This window comes from Tenrec ecaudatus, chromosome 7 (assembly GCF_050624435.1).
Source record: "Tenrec ecaudatus isolate mTenEca1 chromosome 7, mTenEca1.hap1, whole genome shotgun sequence".
NCBI lineage: Eukaryota > Metazoa > Chordata > Mammalia > Afrosoricida > Tenrecidae > Tenrec > Tenrec ecaudatus.
This window is the reverse complement of record NC_134536.1, coordinates 90,813,392-90,836,493: the sequence shown is the minus strand read 5'-3', so window position 1 is coordinate 90,836,493 and position 23,102 is coordinate 90,813,392. Positions and strand designations below refer to the sequence as shown.

The 23,102-nt window shown below is 37.1% G+C and overlaps 1 protein-coding gene across 2 annotated transcripts in view; it reads right to left on the bottom strand.

Moving 5' to 3' along the window:
- The window catches only part of ME1 (malic enzyme 1), a 178,169-nt gene that overhangs the window by 18,919 nt on the left and 136,148 nt on the right, over positions 1-23,102 (bottom strand). For both annotated transcript variants that reach the window (XM_075554825.1, XM_075554826.1), the window contains exons 8-9: positions 15,283-15,380; positions 13,464-13,577 (exon numbers count right to left, since the gene is read on the bottom strand). In XM_075554825.1, the coding sequence (XP_075410940.1) occupies positions 13,464-13,577; positions 15,283-15,380 (212 nt within the window). The remainder of the gene's footprint in view (positions 1-13,463; positions 13,578-15,282; positions 15,381-23,102) is intronic.

Sequence of the window (23,102 nt, the reverse complement as noted above, 5' to 3'; positions counted from 1 at the left end):
CTACATTTTATTCCTTGTTTAAAAATAATCCGTGTGAAATATAGAGAATTTGGAGCACAAGAACTTTCCTGTGCCTGTGTCCTTATCTGTAAAACAAAACAACAGGAAGTTCTAACGCAACAGGTTGTCTGTGGATTGAATAAAATCATACATGTAAGCGCTTAGAATTGTGCCTAGGTTATAGCAAGACGTCAAATAGATGGGAGCTGCTGCTGTAATTAAAATGATCGTGCAGAAGAGAAGACATAATTCAAGCACTCGTAATTTTGCTGCATTTTCCTCCAGGCTGCTGTGAAGTGCCAGTTATGTATCACCATTTCCCTTTGATCATGACATTAGGTTGGCTGGCTTCCAAAAGGTCATTTTACCTTTTCGACATACTAATCTGAGACAATGAAAAAGAATCCTAATACATCCATTCGGAATCAAACTTGAAGCTTACTGGGTAAAAGGCATGTTAGCAGACAGGATTTCAATTCTTTAGTAACAAATGCTTGAGTATTCTTATATCCTTATTTATCATGCTTATTCAAGAGAAATTCTTGAAAAGAATCAGATAATTCTGTTTCCATTTCCACCAGGAATCATCAGATTGTTCAATAGCACCTAATTACTATCATAGCCTTTTTAGAATGAGTTGTAAGTCCAAAAGAACAATGAGTTGATGTAAACCTAGACTGGTTTTGTAAGTTAAAAGTATATACCTTCAAATAGTTGTTATTTTCTGAGATAAGATTCTTAAATTCTCCTTAAAAGGATTAAAAACTATGGCAATGCTGAAAGCTTCACAAAAACTATGACAATACTGAAATCTTTATAATTCTTACTAAAGCTGGAGAGGAAGAACTAGGCTGATTGCCCATCCTCAGCTTTCTTCGCCTCACACCTGAGCCATTTATCTCATTTTCATATCTCACCCATAGAGATTACTCTGGCATAATTATAGCAGGTTAAAAGTGGCTAGATCTTATGATAATATGCTAGTCACAGGTGAGAAAACATAGGTATTTGCCATGCCAAATAATTCCCCAGAAATCCTTGGATAATTATGTAACCCTGACATGGAGAAAGTGGTCATGTGAACTCTGACTCCAATTGCTCACCATCCCTTTGTGTGTTGGTGCTCTTTGTCATGTGCTTTTGCAGTTCCTTCTACAAGACGAGCATACTTTCCTACCTTTGTCCACGTGGCTGACTTTGACCATTAAAATGTGAACTCAGCTGGCAAAGTTGTAGTGTCAAGCTGGTGCCCTAACAGGCACTGGTGCTTCCATGGACTCTCTAGTGCCTTGCTATTGTTTTCTAAGTGCCTGACCTGGCCAGCCTGCTGCTCCAAGCAGGCCGAGGGACTTGTGAAGAAGACCTGGACTCAACCTATACTTGCCACCCCAACAACATATGAGCTACCCCAGTGTGTGAAAAATAATTCTTTTTTATCTGTTACTGACATTTGTGGCTTTGGGTAATATAATGATAGCCAACTACATAGGAGGTAGCTGTAGTTTGGACTGTATATCCCACATCTTTTAAACTCAGCATTGACCCTATCTATTGCACTGTGAGTGAAAGGTTACTTTCCTGGGATGTATTTTTTGTCTTTGTGTTTTTAGGATTCCTTGTACATAATTTTAACCAAAATATAACTAATATACATGTTTAAACTAGTAGACTCTTCACTCTAGATACCTGAAAATAGTATAGACCCAATCAGAGATTGCCTTACTGAGTCTCTATCTTTCAGGAGGGCCAGTGACTACATTATTAAAACCAAAAAATGTTCTATGCAATTTTTGCAGATTTCCAGTAATGTAGACTTCATCATTTTTCTACATTTAAATGAATCTTTTTGAATTCCCAAGTAAATTTCTGTGATTTTCGTGGAACTTCATACCACTATTTTAAAATAATCTTTTAAAAAATCTATATATTTGAATATATTGAATCACATTTCTCCTTCCCCCGGCAAGGAGCCCCATGATTTTAATCTGTTCTACAGGATCACCTTCTTTTGAAGGTGGCTCTTCTCTAACCGCTAAGATGCTTTCATTGGCCTGTAAATGCCATTCACGTGAAAACGGTGCTCCATCAAAGGAGGAGCCAATGGTTAGACACGGTCAAGCAATCACTGCGCTTTCTAGCTCTGCACTTTGTTTCTAGCTGTCTCTGTTCAGTTAATTCAGTATCGTGTTCACTTCTTGAGTAACAGGGACATAAAATTAGTCTTTACCTTGTGGTTTCTTTGAAATAAAAAGCAGATAAATCACTGTAATGATCATGAAAAAATATTTATAAGACTTTCAGGATGGTGGAAAGACTAGAAATAGGAACTACTAAAAATAGTTGTAAGAGGAAAATATGCCTCCAAATTGTTTATTTTAAAAAAATGCATAGGCTCATCAAATAACAAGATTCCACACAATCCACGGTAAAACATCACGGCCCACAGCATGAAATGGAGGAATGAGCAGCTGGCTCACCATGAAAGTTTGCTGAAAGCAGCAGGCGTTTCCCAGTCTGAGAAAACAACCAGTTCTAGACCACATGACTGCTGACAAACAGCATGACAATGAAAATTCATCCAAACTATTTCTGCTATATCGTTTAAAATAACATTTGCATGTGATCTTTATAAAAATGAGACTCTATCCATTTTCACTAGACCACCATGCTAACAAGTATCCTCCCATATAAGAAAAGTCTTAGAGATGAATAGGTTAGCAGCTAATAGAGCCAAAATCAAGTTGCTAAAATGCGAGCTTATGCTAAAAACAGCATAGGAGAGAGCTGCAGCAGTGTGCGGCTGTGAAAGGAACTTCCCTGGGAACTCTCTATAGGATTACTGACTGGCTTGCTGTGGGTTTTCAGTAACTAACTCAGAAGCTGTCTGTTTCTACTGCATGTGGACCTACAAATCCATGGTGAAAATAACTTAAACATGACGAATAATCTGAAAAATGGGAAAAATATAATATCCATTTGCTTAAGGCAATGAGTAAAAATTATTTTCCTCAGTGCAATGCCCCAGATTATACAAATAAGCAATTTTTAAAACATTTTAAATGTATTTCATGCTATCCTTACCACAGCTGACTGTGGTCAATATAATAATAGTTTATGACGCATTTTCTTGCCTAGCAGCATAAATAATTGGCAGAATGCACTCTATAACCAACAGCAAATAAATTTAAATTTGTGTTGCTTCTGAAAACTTTTCCTGATATACAGAAAAGCTTCCCAAAGAATCACAGGGAAATCTATCATCTGTAAATGGTGCAGACAAAATACGAGGAATCAGAAAAGCTAAATTCTTATCTAGGCTCTTTCACTTACTACATGAGACTGGATAAATCCTTCAATCCTTACATGGATCTCGGTTTCTCCATCCATAAAATAGCTGGAATTCATGAAAATGGCAGGGTTGATAAAACGGAACCACATTCTGGTTTCCAAAGCAGGCTCAGAATCCAAATCACTTGAGGAAAACATACTCAAAAGAGTATGTTACTTCCAGATATTCCAACCCAGTTGCAGGTTAATGCCCTGGAACCTGTGCATTTTTAAAAAGCTCTTGGTGAGTAAGTCTATTCTAAATACTATTCTAAATTCTAAATACTACTATACTAAATTATCTACTAGATCCCTAAAGAAGTATTTTAAAGGCTATATGGTATGCCTTAAAAACTTCAGTTCTATTAAGTTGTCTGGAATGAGAGGCAAACCATAGAGAAGACAGGCAAACTTCGCAGATAAGGAAAATGTGTATTCTTTTACCATGAACATTGTACTTTATAAATCACAGCATCACCACTGTCAGTCCCTAGTCACTGAAGCATTTGGCAAGAAGATATTCCAGTTAGTAAGGAGTATAATTTATCTGAAACCTCATCCCCAAAGGCTTTAGTCTTGGTGATGATTTCTAAAAGTTGAAAGAACACTAAAAGAAGGCCAGGAATCACAACATGTTAATATTAGTATTACTGAAGGGATCCACTTGCCACCAACACGAGACTCAAAAGAAAGAAACTACAGAACTCTCAAGTATTTTTTTAATAATTTTCACAGTTGAGTTGATGATCTGGTTTAGGCTGTTAATAATTATTAGGAAAGGAATGGTTCCTCCACTCTTTTTGCTAAAGATCTAGTAGTGGGGACCTGAGGGCAACTACTTTTTCTTTTGGACTTCTATTGTCTGCACAGATGCATCATTTTCTCCTTTTATCAAGTCTGAATTAGAAATCATAATCTTTATGGCAGTCATTTGCATTGGATGTGGGCATAGTAGGTTAGCCTTACTCCAAGTTCTGATCATCAGTAGATTTTTGTAGCTGTTTCTCCCTCCCTTGAGTGGTGTGCCATCAGCAAATGAAGATCCCAAAAGCTCCACTGACTTTACTCGACTCACGCCACCGTGGTTGACTCCGCCCTGAGAAATCAGCTCCTCCTCAGACACAGTTCAAATGCCCTCAGACCTAAGAGGCCCATCCTCAGCACTGTCTCTGACAGTGTTCTGCTTCCGGTCATGAGGCCTTCCAAAGTGGGCAGCCAAGTCCTTCTTCATTGTCTTTTCTTAGTCTGGAAGTTCCGCTGAAACGTGTTCACTTTGGGTGACCTTGTTGGCTTTTGAAATAGCAGTGACATAATTTCCAGCAAGGACGTTACTTTGAGAACTAAGGTGTGCCCGATCCAAGCCGTGTCGTTTACAACTGTATTATACACATGACAAAGTTGGACATTGAATAAAGAAGACCAAAGAAGAATTGAAACATTTGAATTGTGCTGGCAAAGACTATTGAAAGTATCATGGATTCCTAAAAGAACAAGTTGATTTATCTTGGAAGAAAACTTTTGGAAGGCCAGAGTGCTCCTTAGAGGCAAGGATAGTGAGACTTCATCTTACATACATCGGACATCTTGTCAGGAGAGACCAGTCCCTGGAGAAGGACATCATGTTTGATAAAATAAGGCCCTTTATGAGAGGGATTGACAGTAAGGCTGCAGCAACAGGCTCCAGCATGGGAACTAGTGTTGAGGATGGTGCAGGACTGGGCAATGGTTCATTCTGTTGTGCACAAATAAGATCCCTATGGGTCGGAACTGCCTGGATGCTACCTAACAGCAACTAGCTTTATCTTACCTTCCTCCCTCCTCTTCAGAGTCCATTTCTGAAGTACTTTTTGCCTTCCTTGGGCAGATAACGCTGACTTCAAAATCCCGCATTCAGGTTTTTTATAAGACCTTCTAATTATACCATAAAAGACTGAAAACATGAGTACATAGGGATTTCTTTACAAAGTCATTGTTTCTCTTATTCATATTAAAAGCACACACGTCTGCACTAGCTCTCATGTTTGGGATCGACTGAAGGCGAAGTGGGAAAGAATAGGAAAGAGATTACAAAATGAAGAACTAGCATTCTCTGGTCTAGGACTTGTTGGTCTTCTTAGGTGTTCTTAAGCCCATTTCAACTGATAGCTCCCACACAGACGACAGAACAAGACACCGCCCAGGCCTGCGCCATCCTCACAATGGTCACACTTGAGCCCACTGTTGCAGCCACTGTGTCAGTCCATCTCCTTGAAGGCCTTCCCCCTTTCTGATGGCCCTCTACTTTTTTATATGGTCTTTGCCTGGCCTGGTATCTCCTGTAAACATGTCCAAAGCACGTAAAATGAAATCTCACCACCCTTGCTTCTTAGAAAAATCTGGCTGTTCCTTCTTACAAGACAGACTTTGTTCTGCTGGCAGTCCATTCTATTTTTACCGTTCTTCGCCAGCACCGTAATTCACACGCATTAATTCCTCTGAGGCCTTCCTTATTCGTTGTCTAGCTTTTACATTCAGGATTCAGGTACATACTAGCCCTCAAGTGACACTTTAAAGAGGTCTAGTGAAACAGATTTGCCCCATTTACTATGTGGTTTGATCTCTTGACTGCTGCGTCCAAGAGGGTTGACTATGGATCCAAGTACAATGAATCCAAAACTTTGACAACTTCAATATTTTCTTTGATTATGAAGTTGCTTATTGGTCCAGTTGTGAGGATTTTTGTTTTCTTAACATTGAGTTGAAATTCCTACTGAAGGCTGCAGTCTTTGATTTTTATCACCTAGTGTTTCAAATCCTCTTCACTTTCAGCAAAAGCATGTCATCTACATATCACAGGTGATTCATAAGCCTTCCTCCAACCTTGATGCCGAGGTTTTCTTCAGATTGTCCAGTTTCTGAGATTATTTGCTTATCATTCAAGTTGATTAAGTATGGTGAAAGGACACAACTCCGACACACACCTTTCCTGATTTCCCTCCCTCTTGATCCCTGTATAGGTTCCACATGAGCACAAGGAAATGTTCTAGTAGGCCAATGCTTCTCAATGCTATCCATAGTTTATAATGATATACAGAGTGCAATGGATTTGCATAGTCAACAAAAACATAAGTGAACATCTTTCTGGTATTTTTTGCTTTCATCTAAGAGCTATCTTATGTCTTCAGTGATATCCCTCATTCCATTACCATTCTGAATCCAGCTTGAATATCAGAAAACTCCCTGTTGACATATGCTGCAGCCATTTTTAAATTTCCCCCAGCAATGTTTTACTTGGGTATGAGATGGTTTGGTAATTTCTTTACGCTACTGGCTCCCCTTACTTTGGAATGGGCACAAACAGGGATCTCTTCTAGTCAGTTGTCCAAGTAGCTGCCTGCTAAATTCCTTGGCACAGGTTAGTGAGTGCGTCCAGTGCTGCATCAGCTTGTTGAAACATTTCAATTTTTAGCCACCAATTACTTAATTCTTGTTTTTGTCCAGTGCCTTCAGAGTGGCTTGTGTTTCCTTCCTTCAGTATCATTGGTCTTGTTTATATGCTATCTCTTGAAATGGTTAAATGATGACCAATTCTTTTTGGTTCAGTGACTGTGCATTCTTTCCCTTTCCCTTTTGCTTCCCAGTCTTTAATGATTTTCTCATAGGATGCCTTAATATTGATTTAACGGTGTGAGGGCCACATCTGGCCTCCTCCAGCTCCCAAGACATATTGCTACAAGCCAGACATACCTCAGTATCCTTTTACCTTATTCTGATGCCAACCATCTCTCCCAATTCAGGAGACAGTAGTTCAGTTAGGGCAGTATCTTCTGTCATGCCTATGTGCAGATGTCTCTACGACCCTCAGTCTGTTAGCCTGGCCTCTGCCCTACTTGGGCAATGTCACCAAGCTCTTTTAGGGCTGCCAATAAACGCCCCAATGGAATGCCATGAGAGGCACTGCCCTCCACAAACCAATTTTCTGCCCTTAAACTCTGTTTTATTTTGCTCTGTGAGCTGCAAAGTATACCTCACTGCCTCATGCTCTGGCTCCCAATTCTACCCTATTGCTCCTCTACCACTCCTCTGATCTAAAAACTCTGTCCTGGATCAAAGAAGTTCAATATATAATGATCCTGGATGCAAAAGACACGCTCTACCGCTGACTCTCCTACTGGCAGTGAGATTCCCCCTTCCAGCTTCTAAGACAGCTTAGCTTATTTCCAGCAATCACAATTAACAGGGTTAATAGACACTCACAACTGAATCATAATCTCATCAATATTTCCTTCCACCTTCTTACCAGGCCCACCCGTAAAATGAAGGTCCTTTGGTGGGAGTTACAGCAACTATGGTTAGAAGAAGCACATTAAATAATTGCATTGCAAATATTGAAACTCGAAGCTTAATTGTTTTAAAAATCATTTTATTGGGAGCTCTTATAACATTACACATACATCAAATGAAGCATGATATTTTTCTTCAATTCTTTAATTTTGAGAATGCCAAGCATGTTCTTCCTTGGTTTTTAAACTCCTGGTGTTTGCACATGTCCCTACCTTTACTTTGTTTTCTCCAAGGTGTCTTTTGAAATCTTCTGTTCAGTGCTTTTACATCATCATTCCTTTCTAATGTTTTAACTACTCTATTTTCAAAAGCAAGAGTCTCTTCTGACATTTCATTTTGGTCTTTTCTCTATTGGTTGTCTATTTGCTTTATTTTTTCCTTCCTTTAATTTTCATTGTAAATTGGGTAAAGGGTTAGAGTTCAGGTCATCCGTTTTACACACAATGATTGTTTCATCTCATTCACTGTAATCTCCTCAATCAACTGTCCGACCTCCACCCTGAGTTTATTTCTATATCCCTCCCTCTTTCCTAACCCCTCTAAAGAAGCAATGCTCCCCAAATGGTATATTATTCTAAAATGTGTACCCATCCCTATTGTTTATTCTCCTTAGAGATCTGCCTGTTGTTAGTTGAAAATTCAGTTCCTGGGAAGAGTTCATTTCCAAATCCAAAGAGTTAAAATGGACCCTGGTCTCAGTGGTGCTACCAATCTCTACCTGACCAGCAAGCCTAGGTTCTTTCATCATTTGAGCTCTGTGGCCCTGTGTTTTGGTCACTTGTTTCAGTAAATCAGTCTTGTTTCTTCATGTGAATGGAAATTGTCTATTGTCTTTGAGAAATTGTGGTGATGCTCGATTTGTGGTTAACTGATGATTGTATATTGGTGTGATCTTGGCACTCACAACCTGTTTCCTAGGGGGTATAATATAGAATGTAATTGTGTGCTCAGTTCTGTTTGCTGTTCATGTAGCACAGTTGAAACAATGTTTGGCTGGTGTTGGCTGCTGTCTATCAATCAAGGACCATGTGGCACAAGAACAGGAATTAGACCCTGACTGGTGGATAAGGTTGTTGGAGGTCCAGGTGTGGCTTGACCCTGTGAGCAAGGTTGTTGTCTCGCACCCAAAGAGCTAAGAAAAAAGAGAAAAATAAAAACAAACAACAGTAAAAAAGAAACTAAAGGGGAAAACATGCATGGGAAGCAAGCAAACAACAAGTTTAATAACTAAAAAAACTCAAGGAAAATAAAAGCAAGGGAACAGAAAAATAAAAGAGAATACAAATATAATATGCAAAAATAGGGAGGTGGAAGTAACAAGGAAAATAGGCTAATAAAGAAAATTACGGGAAAGCAAAAGAAAAAAGGAGGAACAGAAGAAAAACAGAAAAATAAATGCATTAAATGATTATCATTATTAATAGGACTATTGAAGATATTTTAGTGTTTCTGGGAGTGTCTCTCTAATTTTTTATGCATAAAAAGTACAGTATATCCTATGATCAACATTTCACTAAATGGTCTTAGATACAAACCATAATTAACCATTCTGATTTATATACAAATCTGACTTAAAGGCAAATTCAGCAACTTGTTCATAATCCAGGAACTGCCTACGTACTAGTTCTTTCCTGATATAAAATTCTGAAGTGAGTATTATCAATGGCCAGGTATCGTATTTCAATCAACCTTAGTGACATTGATGAATTATTTTAAATATTGATAAAAATATTGATCATCTATAACTAAACATATACTGTAATATATAGAGGTACAAAGTAAATGATAGAAAATATTATAGCTATGGTGTTGAAAATATGAAAAAGAAAACATTTTAGAAAAAAGTTTATCTGCTCTGGTGAGGAAAAGGTCATGGATGAAGTGAGCTAACAGTTCATTTTTTAGTTTTACTAACTTTAAAATGTGAAAGTTTGACTAATAACATTTTTACGTAAAACTTGTATGAATCTTAAATTTATTATAAACATTTACATGATATGTTATTTAAATGAAATGATCATTGGTTTTTAGGAAATATTGTGAAAATATTAAAAAATGAAGAAAACAAGCAAAAATAAATCATGTAAATTTGAAAGCAAGATTATATATACTACAACAAAAAACCCTATGATCCTATAAAACTACTAAAACCACCAACGAGTTGGTGGTTAGCCAAGTGCTTACCCAAGGCTGTGCCACCAGGGTTCCTTCAAGATTGTGCTCTTACTGTTTATTCTGAATCTATGACTTCCACAATGAAAAGGAATGTAAGAATCTTGAGTGCTTAATAACACGAAAGAAACGCGGCTATTTAACACTTTATATGTTTCTTTTAAATTAAATGTCGAACAAGCTATTAAATATATCACAGTCATTTTAAAATGTGAGTTTCTTTATCTTGGCAAACAGAATATATGCATTTCTTGATTTTGGCAAGTAAAAGACATGAAGTAAGAGTGATTAGGTCTAGCCAGCAACTTGAGAATTATTTGAAGTATTGTAGTTCACGGAATTTGGAGTCTCAGCTCAGTAAGTCTGAAATCATTTAAGATACTAAAATCTATAATTTATATAGATATCCTATAAAGATATATTAGAAACCACAATCATAGTCATCCACATTTTAGATTCTTGTTTTTCTTAGTTGGGTTTTAATACATATATCATATAATTCCACAATGTTTTCCAAATTTTTTTTCTACATGGACTCCATGAGTTCTCCCTTTTACCCCACCTCCACCACTGTACTCCCTGGACCCCTTATTCTACTAAGTGTCCCTATAGGCTCAGGGAATCTCGGTTTCATGTACTGAAAAACAGGAAAGCATAGAACACAGCTTCAAGAAGGGGACCTCAACTGACATACCACCTCTGAGATACACTCCAATATGAACAAACAAAAAGTGAAGAAAACAATACAGACCAAAATACAGAAAAATTTGGAAGCCAGATTAGGTCCAGGCCACATCATAGGGCAGAGGTTCTCAACCTGTGCAGTCGTGACCCCTTTAAGGGGTCAAATGACCCTTTCACAGGGGTCACCCAATTCTTAACAGTAGCAAAATTATAGTTATGAAGCAGCAATGAAAATAATTTTATATTTGGGGGGGGTGGTCACCACAACATGAGGAACTGTATTAAAGGGTCGCAGCATTAGGAAGGTTAAGAACCACCATTAGGGGGATCCACTGACAAAGTTTTAACTGTTCAAGTCAGATTTATGCATATGATTTTCTATACTCCTCTCTCCCAAGCACTCTGTTTAGCAACCACATCACATTTCAGATTCTTAAATGTTTTACATTCTTAATTACAGCACAAGATATACAGTTTTTCCCCTGGTTCTAAGTACTTAAAGACTGATACTTCCCCAATTCTAATCTCTAGCTCAAAGCCTTATCCTAATCACCAACTGCTCAGGGAACAAGTCTGTACAGTCCCTGTAAACTTTCTATGTCCCAAATGGATTCAAGTCATTCAAAGAAACCAGCTAAATTCATTTTTTTAATCGTTTTATGAGGGGCTCATACAACTCTTATCACAATCCATACACCAATTGTGTAAAGGACACTTGTACATTCACTGTCCTCATCCTCAAAACATTTGCTCTCCACTTAAGCTCCTGGCATCAGGTCTTCATTTTTCCCCTCCCTCCGCGCTCCCCGCTCCCTCATGAACCCTTGATAATTTATAAGTTATTATTTGTCATATCTTACCCTGTCCGATGTCTCCCTTCACCCACTTTTCTGTTGTCCATCCCCCAGGATGGAGGTCACATGCAGATCCTTGTAACTGGTTCCCCCTTTCAAACCTACCCTCCCTGTGCCCTCCCAGTATCGCCACTCACACCCCTGGTCCTGAAGGGATCATCTGTCCTGGATTCCCTGTGTTTCCAGTTCCTATCTGTACCAGTGTACATCCTCTGATCTTGCCAGACTTTCAATGCAAGGTAGAATTGGCATCATGATAGTGGGGGGGTGGGGAGGAAGCATTTAGGAACTAGAGGAAAGGCTCTTCTCCCAGAGAACCTTCTGTAAGGGGATGTCCAGTGAGTGGAGTGTCCAGTGAGTGGAGTGCCCAGGGAGTGGGGAGCAGCAAGGGAGGGGGAAAATGAGAGCTGATACCAAGGGCTCAAGCAGAAAGCAAATGTTTTGAGAATGATGAGGGCAACACATGTACAAATGTTCTTGACAAAACGGATGTCTGTATGGATTGTGGTAAGAGTTGCAAGAGCCTCCGATAAATTGATAAAAAAAGAAAAGGTTTATTGTCTGATATATCCTACACACTGTATAGACTTTTTAAGATGTAATGAGTTAAAAGTCATGATCTTTTTTAGCTTTAATAAAGGTCTCACCGTGAACTTGCCATTATATTTCCCTTTTTTCAGTTTGAATGTAGCAAGTTTACGATGACTTAACATTACTCTGGAGAAACTCCTAAGGCTTCCTTGTTTTGGAAGGTTCCTGTGCACACTTGCTTCCGTGAGCATACTTCTGTGGCAGCATTCTCTTATAGTACCACGGCTCTTGGCTTCCCCGAGCTTTCCCAAGTAGATGGGAAGCTTCTGGAGGCCAAGGGCTTTTTATGCCCCAGAGTCTCTGCCTCATGTCATACATCACCCTAGCTTCCCTCTGCCTAGAATGCATGCCACATGATTGTAGTGTACAGTACAACACAGGGCATACATTTCTATATGCTGATTCTTCAACTCACCAATTAATATTTCTTAAGTAAAGATAGCTATACTAAAAAATCTGTTTGTTTCATTACTTTGTAGTACTTATTTGCTACAAAAAGTTCCATGTATAGTTTTTTTGTTTAAAGCAAAATTGTCTATACAAATTTGCATTATTCTTTTAAGATTTGTTTTTTCTAATATTAAAGCAATGCATAATAATCAAGAAGGATTTGGAATATATAGAAATGTACAAGAAGTACTATAAAATAAATGATAAAAAGATCACTTAAGGAAGACCATGCTAAAAATTTCATGTTATTTTTTGTGTCATTGGTTTCTTAAAAAATTATTTATAATGTATCTATTTTTGATTTTTGTATGTAGCAAAATACCATGAATCTGTTATCATGTCATTTATAATTTAAAGTGTTTAACCCTGTACGTTATCCTCATTTGGCTATAGCACAATATATTTCACACTTGTCCTCTGTTCAGGCAAGTGGAAAGAGTCCTGTTGGCACAACAGTGAAACACTCAGCTGTTTACTATATATTTTTCACACATTACTTATAATAATGATGTATTAGTATTAACTGCTGTTATATGCCATTAAGTTTTATTTCTATAGGATAGACCCTTAGAATGGAAAATACTGGGTCAGAAGCATAAACTTTCAAAGGCTCTAGAAACAAATAACATAGCTTTACAGAAAATGTGTACATAATCACATTTGTTTCTCTAGCAATATCAATTTCAGAAGTTCAGAGAAGTTCATATTCAAATAGCCCATTTATCCAAGAGCTTTCTGAATTTCCATTCAAAACCCTTTAAAATTTGGTTGAGAGAAAGTGGATTAGTAACTGGTAAATGAATAGCTATGTTATTTTCATTCTATGTTCTTTTTAGCTGGTCGACTGAGAACCAGAGAGTTCTATTCCTGAGCCACTGGGTTTTCTCTTTATCCAAAGAATATCCATATCAAGATCTGGCACGATCATTCATCTTTAATGGCTATTCAATTCACACAATTTAAGGAGGATGAGTGAACCTACAAGTAGTCTTTGAGATGGTAGGTCGTCCAACATAGCTAGCATATTAAATCTCTTCAGGTTAAAAACGGCCAAAATCCTACCTTAACTATTAATCCTTTTGAGTCAACCAACCATATCTTTTTGATGGCTTTCTCTTTTGATAAACCTTCTTTTTCCATGGCCATAACAATCAGGTGTGCAATTCCCAAGGCGGCCTAAAGAGAGGTTATGAAGACAAAAATATTAAAAGTTGTTGCACAAGAGTTACGTTTCACTCCCATTTGTCTTTGTTAGTAAGGATACAAAATGGTACTCTGTTGAGCTCAAAAGAATGGAGTTCATTCATGCATTCTAGAAGGCAAGTTTTTACATTTAGGTTAAACCAAATGGAATTTATGCTCCTTATTTTTAGAGGAACATTTCCATGTGGTTTGCCAGTTATCCACACATAAGCCCCTCAGTGGTCAGTATATTTAATTTCTGATAATATAATAAATGTTTGTTGAAGCAAGATAATACTGAACCTAAAATAATGAGATGTTCAACCATGCTCATAAAATTTTTGTGTTTATTGTTGTTCGATTAAAGCTCCTCTGATTGATTTGAAGAGTGAAATGTGACCATTTGGGTGGGAACTTGGCTAATTAGACAATAAACTAGAACTGACATAGACCTGCGTTCTAAGCAATTACTCTCTTTCTTGTCTTTAACAAAGAAAATACTGTAAAAAATCTTGCAAGATGAAAGGAATCAACTTCTTTTGTCTTTAATCAATCTTATGATAATCTGCAAATTTTCTGAAACCCTTTTCAGGGAAAAGCAAGTGAAAAATTTTAACCACCCAGCTATGAAAGCTCTACCTTGATGATTCTCAAGACTTAGATAGTTAGAAAATGAAAGAAGAATCTTTTTCAAATTAAAAATGGCAATGCAATAATTCACAGAAATTAAAAATGTAAAACTCAAATTTTAATAAGTTGGCATTTATGCTTGATTCTTTCTGTATTTCAATGTGAAAATGCAATGTATTTGTGATTTACATTTTTGCACTTAACACATAAGTCCTAATTTTGTGTATTTTTTTCAATTAAGAACATGCAAAATAAAAACCATACATTACACATAAATTCATGCCAGTGTAATACAATGTTTTATTCATAACCATATAAAGTTTGAAATTTTAAAGCTTTCTTAAAATGTATACAGCCAGACTACTTTTCCATTTACTCTATATTTTATATTCTAAACAGATTTTGGCAGTTCTCCCAGAAGAAGCTCAGGCTCAGTTGATATTTTAAGTTTTATTTGGTGTGAGTTATTATTACTTCAGTTGCTTTTTAAAAATATGATAAATTATAGGAAATTATAACAGAACATTACATTACATACCTTAATTTTGCTATTGTACCCTTTCAATAATTTAAGATATCTTGGTTCTTTTGCATGTGAACAGTTATAATGTAGGATGTGTTTATTCTTTAGTTCAACATTTGTATATATCACATTGAATTGTGAGTTAAATAAGAAGCTTTTGCATGAAAAACTGAAGGATACTAAAGCTCAGCATCAGATACAGTAGTTTAAATAGTCATAGTCCTCATATGTAATTATAGAATGGAAATTTATTCTTGCTATATTTAAGTACCTTAAATATGAGTAACAAAAATCTATGGCAACACATGAAAAAGCTAAACATTTAAACCTTGTAAAATCATCTCCACTAAAGTCTCTTACCAAAAAAAAAATGAACATCTGTCAATACCTGATTTAAGAATTTTTTAAGACAGCCAATTATCCTGATATCTGAAAGAATTTGAAATCTGAAAGAATATCTTAAACCTCAGGTTAATGAGTAAGGAACTAAAATTACTTATATGTTTGTTAGCTTGGGAAAACATAAATATTACATAAGCTAGGTACCTCTCCTGCTCCTTGGAACAATATTGTTTGATCAGACAGTTTGTTCTTGGTTATTCGGAGAGCTGCAAGGAGACCCGCAACTGCAACCGATGCTGTTCCTGAAAGAGGTAACAAATACCTTTCAGTGATCCTCAAAGAATCCCTGCCAAAGTCTAACCTCAATTATTTATTCACATCTTGAAAAAACAAAGCAACCAGTTATCTGGTCTAGAAAGAGAACTTGCAGTTACATGATCCGAGTTTCCATAGGACGTGAAATTCTCAGGCTGCTGTCATCAATATTTTATGATAGTAGTTTATTTTAAAAAATCATTTTATTGGGGTGTTATACCACTCTTATCATAATCCATATATGATAGTACTTTAATCCTTATTCTTTAAAGTTTTCAATAAATAAGATTCTGTGGCTTATTTGGGAGATGCAATGAAGAGCTTAGGGTTTAGATTCTTATTCAGATTCCAGTTCAACTTGTTTCCTACCTGAATAAATTCACAGATATTTTTTCTAGTTGATATATATTCCTCAAAGTTTGAAATTTACTATTAAGAATTGTAAGTTTCCTATCTCGGGTAGAAATCATGACATACACGGTCCCATTAACAGATGGACTGAAATTCTTTCACTCAATTCAGCAAGTATTACACCATTCAGAGTGCTGTCAAACTGGCAGTAAATAAAGCAGTTCAAACCCTTGATTTCATGAACGTTTACTAGGGAAAAATCCCTAAAGAATACAAAAACTAGCAGAAACAGGAAATCACTAGCAGATCATACAGCTTTCTTGGTGGCAAAGCAGTGCTAGTAAAAGGTCTGTTTTACTCTACTGGCTACTTTTGGATAAAGGATGGAGTTCAAACCTGAAACAGGATTTGACATGTAAACACTCTTCTAAGATTGTGAATCTGACTTTCATCCTTAAAGCTCCTGCAAACTACCCTCTAATCCCTTCAAGGAAAAGACAAGAAAGTATGTACACACTTAAGATTGACTTGCCTGATGTCTTGCTTCACAAGGCTCTCACAGGACACAGTCCATTATAAACATAATTCATCTTAGGTCTACAATGGGCCCTGTTGTACCTTATACAACGTAGCACTCAAATAATAGTTGCTTCTACTATCCCCTCCCTGGCTAACACACATTCCCTGACTTCCTCTTCTTTACTTTCGCCATGCTAAAGGCAAGGATGTTAAGACTTCATCTTGCATACTTAGGATATATTGTCAGGGGAAAACAATCCTGGAGAAGGACATCATGCCTGGTAAAGTGGAGGGGCAGCAAAAAAAAGAGGAAGGGCCTCAATGAGATGGAGTGATACAGTGACTATCAATGACCTAATGTATAGAAACAATTGTGAGGAGGGTATCGGACCGGATAGTGTTTTGTTCTCTTATACATAGGCTCAGAATGATTATGGGTTAGAACCAACTTGATGGCATCTAACAATAATGTTAGTTTTCTTTCTATTTCCCTATGTTTTAATTAAAGAGCACTGCTGGTGCCACAGTTAAGTGCTCAGCTGCTAGTGATAGGTTTGTGGTTCTAACCCACTATCTGCTCTTTGGGAGAAAGACTTGGCAATTTGTTCTCATGAACATTATAACCTACAACCCCATGGAGAAGTCAACTGAATAGCATATAACAACAGGCGTACACATTAGCACAGATGGCAATGTCTCTGCTCCGTTTACTCTAAAGTGGTTCTCGTTATTTTAGTTTTGTTCATTTTGACATTCCAGACAAAATATTAAAACATCAATAAAATTAGGTGGCATGCATGCTTACATGCACCCACTTTAAGATGATAATTTTGTCCATAGCTTCAATAAATATTTACTCAGTGTTGGGGGTTAGGTGTTGGGCTGCTAACAACAGAGCTGGTGGTCCAAAGCCATCAGGGACTCTGTGGGAGAAAAATGAGGCTGTCTGCTCCCATAGAGACTGAAACCCAATAGAGTGCCACTAGGAGTCAAAACTGACCCAATGACAGTGGTTTTCATTTGGGATATTTATTTTGGAGCCACAGCAATATTTTAAGTAATCTAGGTATAACAATAGGCTATAGTCTCATGACTTAATGAGCTCACAGTTTAGCCTAAGAGACAAATAATAAAACAAGTAATGACCATAGATATCACACTTATGATGGAGGAACGGATATATTTTCATATTTAGTTTAATAGCCCTTACACTTCAATCTTTGGGAGGACACCCACTGTTGGTGTCCTGGGTAGCACCTACCAACAGTTAAGCACTAGACTAACTTGAGAGGTTGGTAGTTCAAACTCACCCAGAGGGTCCTCAAAAGAAAAAGTGTACAACTTGCTTCTAAAAAAATTACTGCCTTGAAAATCCTATGGAGCGCACTTGAACTCTGCCACGTATGAAAACGCCATGAGTCACACTGACTCGTTGGCTTTAGTTTTTATACCTAGCACTAATATGGCTTCTGTAAACAGTAAGAACTAAGAGAACAGATGTCACTCTTTAGCATTTTATTAACATCAAGTACTTATTCTGGAAGAAGGCTGTGGCACATGAGTAAGTGTTCATATTCTAGCCACCTGGGGTCTCAGCAAGAGAACTTGTATGAAAAACTCTAGGGCAGTTCTACAATGACTCAGAATCATAACAACACACACACAGAGGTGACCTTTCCATACACGAAAAAAGCACTTCATTCTATAATGTCATATGTATGTGTGTGTGTGTGTATATAGGCACACATGTGAGACACTATGCTAAGTGCTTTTCATGATCCCACAACACCCTAAGAGATAAATTAAGTTTTTATTATATGTCGCAATTTACAATTGAGGAAAATGAAATTTCTCAGCACCACAGAATATCTATTGACAAACCAGAATTTGAACTCAGGCATCATTAGTCTAGATTATATGTATTTTAACTATTATATATATATAATCATTTTTTGGGGGGGGATCTTATACCTCTTGTTACAGACCATACATTAATTGTATCTGACATAGTCATACATATATTCCATCGTTCTTTTCTAGACATTTACTTTCCATTGAGCCCTTGGGATCAGCTCCTTCATTTTTCCCCTCCTTCCTCCCCCCCGCAAACCCTCATGGCCCCCTGATGAATTGTAGATTGTTAATTACTTTCAAACTACTATATTTATATTACCTTTAAATATTATAACTTATGTTTAACAAAGTATCTATCAATTATTATTTGTTAAAACATATTTAAGTCATGTCACAAATATCTATCCATGTAATGATGACACACAAAGTGTGAGGAAGGGGTTATATCTGCTACACTGTATCTTTATAGATTTAGCCCCTAGAATAATTAATGTAGACATAAACCGGGCACACAATGAATGCTCGCTAATAATGGTATTGGTGGTAATGGCATTTTTAATCATATATGTTGAATCTAATGTTTTAATTAGAAAGATATGAACGTTAACAGCAACTAGAACCAGATATTATAAATTCTATAATTAATTATATCTGAATGATCATCTTTAGTGAATCCCCAAAGTACTGAACATTTACTATGAATTTTACCAGGATGAAAACTGTATGTTTTTTCACCAAGCCTCACCAGGCAGGGAAATGTGACTAGTCTAACTGGATTACTGTGCTATGTAAGCATTCGTGATCACAGAGTCGTTCTGTCGCTTTGAACATAATTACACAGCTCAATTCCTTTATGGCTCATGCCTGAACCAAAACCTTGTAGCTGCGAGCAGGGCTGTCTAGCTATGTCTAGAGTTGGGTAGTTGATTACTCCTCTAAAGAAATGTTCTACCTATAATGTTTCCTAGATCAGGCAGCTGGGGAGTGAGCTAACTTTAAACACCATTGCCTGATCTAAAATGGAAAAGAAAACAGAACAGGTTTGGTGCGTGACATCATGACGAACTTTCAGATGCCGAGCACCAACAACATTTAACATTTCATCATCAGTGTATTTATGCTTTTCAATCTTTACTGATATTTTTTAATGTAAGATTTGGCAGTTATAAATAAGGCCACAAAAATATAATTGCCAAAGATCTCTTTAATTTTTTAGCATCAGGAGCATATGTGGATCACAAAAATGAAAATCTTACAATTTTGAGAGCCACCAATATAAGTTATGTACTACATTAAGTCATATTTATACAAATGCAACTCTTCTATGAATTAGTTAAATTAAAAGCTATGCCAAAATATATTAATCTATGTAAGGAAAATATTATAAGAGGATTAGAATAGCTGTCTGGCAAATCAAAAGACATTCACCAGAGTTGAACATTTAAATTAGAAAAGAAGTATAAATTAGTGGTTCACAAAATGTATTTCAAGGTACCTCCAGTTATTTTGAATTAAATTGACTAGAAGGATGGAATTGAGGAACTCTTAAGTTTCAGTGCAATGGTTAAGGCCTCAACTGCTTATCATCAAAAGGTGAATGACTCGAATCCACCAGTTGTTCCCCGGGAGAGAAGACCTGGGGGTCTGATCCTGTAGAGATCATGCCTTAGAAATGTAATGGGGCAGTTCTATTCAGCCACACAGTTTCAGAGTGAGTCAGAGTCAACTTCACAACACTGAACAATAAAGTTCCGATTAAACTCTTAGTCTATGATTTAAGATCATCTTCAGATGTTATCAAAATCACAAGCACTCACCAGCTCCAGTGTTGAAAAGAAAGTATCATCAGTTACTATAGAATGAATCGTGTCCTCCCAAACTTATATGCTGTAAAGTCTCACCTTTTTATGGGGGATGTGATCCCTGCATGGGATATGAATTTCTCTGTTACTCTACAAAGGCCAGGTCAGTACTGCTTTTATTTAGGTGCCTCTAAGTGGCGGCTGACTCATGCTATTGCTAGTAGTTGTCAAGTAAGCTCCAACTCCAGCACTCCTCCAGACAGCAGGATGAAGCACGGCACAGCCCTGCACTGCGCTCACAATTGTTGCTCTGCTGGACCCCGCTGGTACAGCCACTGTGCCAGCCCATCGGGATGAGGGTTTTGTCTCTCACTAACCCTCTGCTTCACCAAGCATGGTGACTTTTTCCAGGCACTGACTTCTGATAACATGTTCAAAATATCCATAAAGCTATGTGTCACCATCCTTGTTTCTAAGGAGCTTGCTGGCTGTACAGCCTCCAAGGCAGATTTGTGTGTATTTCTGGAAGAATTAGGGTATTTTCAGTATTCTATGTCAGCTCTGTATTTCCAATGCATCAATTATCCTCTGATTTTTCTTATTCAGTGTTCAACTTTCACGTGTACATGAGGCAATGTAAAACACCATGGCTTGAGTCAGGGACACCTTTGTTCTCAAAGGAACATCCTTGTTTGTTTGTTTTTAGCACTTCAAGGCAGCAGCTTGCCAAATGGAATACATTGATTTCTTGATTGCTGCTTCCATAAATATTGATCCAAGTAAAATAAAATCCTTGGCAGCCTCAACTTTTTCTCCATTTATCATGATGTTGCTTATTGGCCCAATTTGTGAAGAATTTTGTTACGTTGAAGTGCATTTCATACTGAAGGATGTCATGTTCGATCTTCATCAGCAAATGTGTCAAGTCCTCTTGCCTTTCAGTCTGTAGAAAGGTTATGTCATTTACATAGCATAGCTTGCTAATGAGACCTCTTCTAATCCTGATGCAGAGATTTCCTTTATATCATCGAGCTTGTCAGATTTTAAACCATGTGGCATGTCCTTGTTCTGTTCATACATTTACCTCTTGGTTTGTGTACAGGTTCCACATGGGCACAATGAAGTACCCAGGAGTAGGTTTCCTCTCTTGTGTCCTAGAATCCTACACATTTGAAATCTCTGCCTCAAGTAATGGAGGCAACTGTGGCCAACCCACACTGAGACCAGGGCAAGGAGACCACGAACTAGAGCAGAGGAGCAGTATGGAGACCAGGAGACTGCAGCACAAGAGCAGGTTGGCTTCCTAGCCTAGAAGGTCAGAGACCAAGGCCCCATGTGACTGAGAGGCTGAGGACAGAAAAAGACCTGGCCACTGCCTTAGGAGAGGCAATGATAATAGACCAATGACTGTACCCTTGCTGTTTTAGGATCCTGACTTGTGGCAAACTGTTAACTTCCCTAATAAGCCTTCATAATTGTGAGTGTTGTCTTTGGGTTCTGTGTGGCCTTTACAGCAGAATATTGAACTCTGCAGAGAAGTAGAACTGTTGGTATTGGAATAGGATAAAGAATGATGGAGGTGTTATGTCATTGGGGTTCGCCCTCTTGAAGTTGTGTTCTATGTCTTTCTGTCTTTTGTCATATGAAACCCAGCACTGATGAACCTATAGGGACAGCAAGTAGAATAAGGGTTTCAGGTGGGCACAGGGTAAAAGAGAGACAATGTCAAGGAGTCCAGGAAGAGAAAGAATGTCTGAAAACTGATTGTGGTGGCAATTGTGCAATACTGCTTGACATGATTGAACTGTGAAATGATATCATCTATGTATGAACTCCAACTTAATAATAAAATTTTAAAAAAAGAATGAAGGGAGGTAGAGGTATGCCTTGTGGCAAGAGGCCTCAGGAAGAGGTTGGGTCTCTTTATGTCTTGTGTATCCAGATGATATCAGATACGGCCTCTATGCAATCCTTGCATAAATGCAAGGTTATTACTTTCAGAAGATAAACAACCAAAGCCTGGTTATAGGCTCAGGCATAAAAAGCAATGAATACAGATTTAAGATAGAACAAAAGAAATTAGCTTCAGACTGGTGAGTTTCTCCCAAGTGGTGGGGTTTCATTATTAGTAAAGCAAAGCAATATATGAAAATGTTCACTAGAATTATTTTGTAATAAAATACTTGATAAAATATTCCTAAATCCTAGTTTTTTTGCCTTTTCCAGTTAAGATGTAATGAGTCATTTTTAATATACCGGAATATTGAAAACATTTTCTTGTATTTCAGTATAAAAAGATCTAGAATTGATGGTAAAGCAAGTATGTGACCTACCATATCAAATAAAATATTGTGGAATATTAATTTTGAATGATAAACCAATAGAGCATTATTTCAGAAAATGGATGAATAGGGAAAATAAATAATGCACTGCTATTGAGTTGATTCCAATTCACAGCAACCCTATATTTTCCTAAGGTTTCTGAGGCTATAACTCTTTGTGGAGCAGATAGCCCCGTCTCCCATCCATGAAGTAGCTGGTGTGTTTGAAACACTGACTCCAACATTAGCAATCCAACTTTTACCCGACAGCACCAGCAGGGCTCCTTACCAGGTGCTCCCTTTACACCTTTTGAAAACAGTCAGAAAAACAGCACTCCATTAACAGTTTATTCTCAGAAATCCACTGGGAGTTGCTGTGAATCAGCATTGGTTTGATGACAGCAAGTTTGATTTTGGTTTATCTTGTCTGTTATTAGTTATCCGTAACATTTTGTCAAATAAGTGCCATCAAATAAAGTGGTGACATAATGAAGAATGCATACCATTTATATGAAAAATTAAATATCAAATTACTATACAAATTATTAACAATATCACTTTCAATAGAATACTAATGAAAGAAAAGACTTTTGACATTAAGTAATTCTGCTAATGAAAGATTATACTTTAGATGATTTTGTTCTTATGACTCAACAACTAAGTGTGCCATATCTGATTTTTAAGCATGAAAAATTGATTTGCACATATATGTTCACAGTAACAAGTGCAGTAAACAGTTGAAATCCATAGCAACAAAATCTTTTCACAAAATCATCTAGAATTCCACTATTCAAGGATCATTCTCTCATCTTCCAGATTTTTCCACATCTCCAAATTTTTAATTTACAAAAATTATAATTCC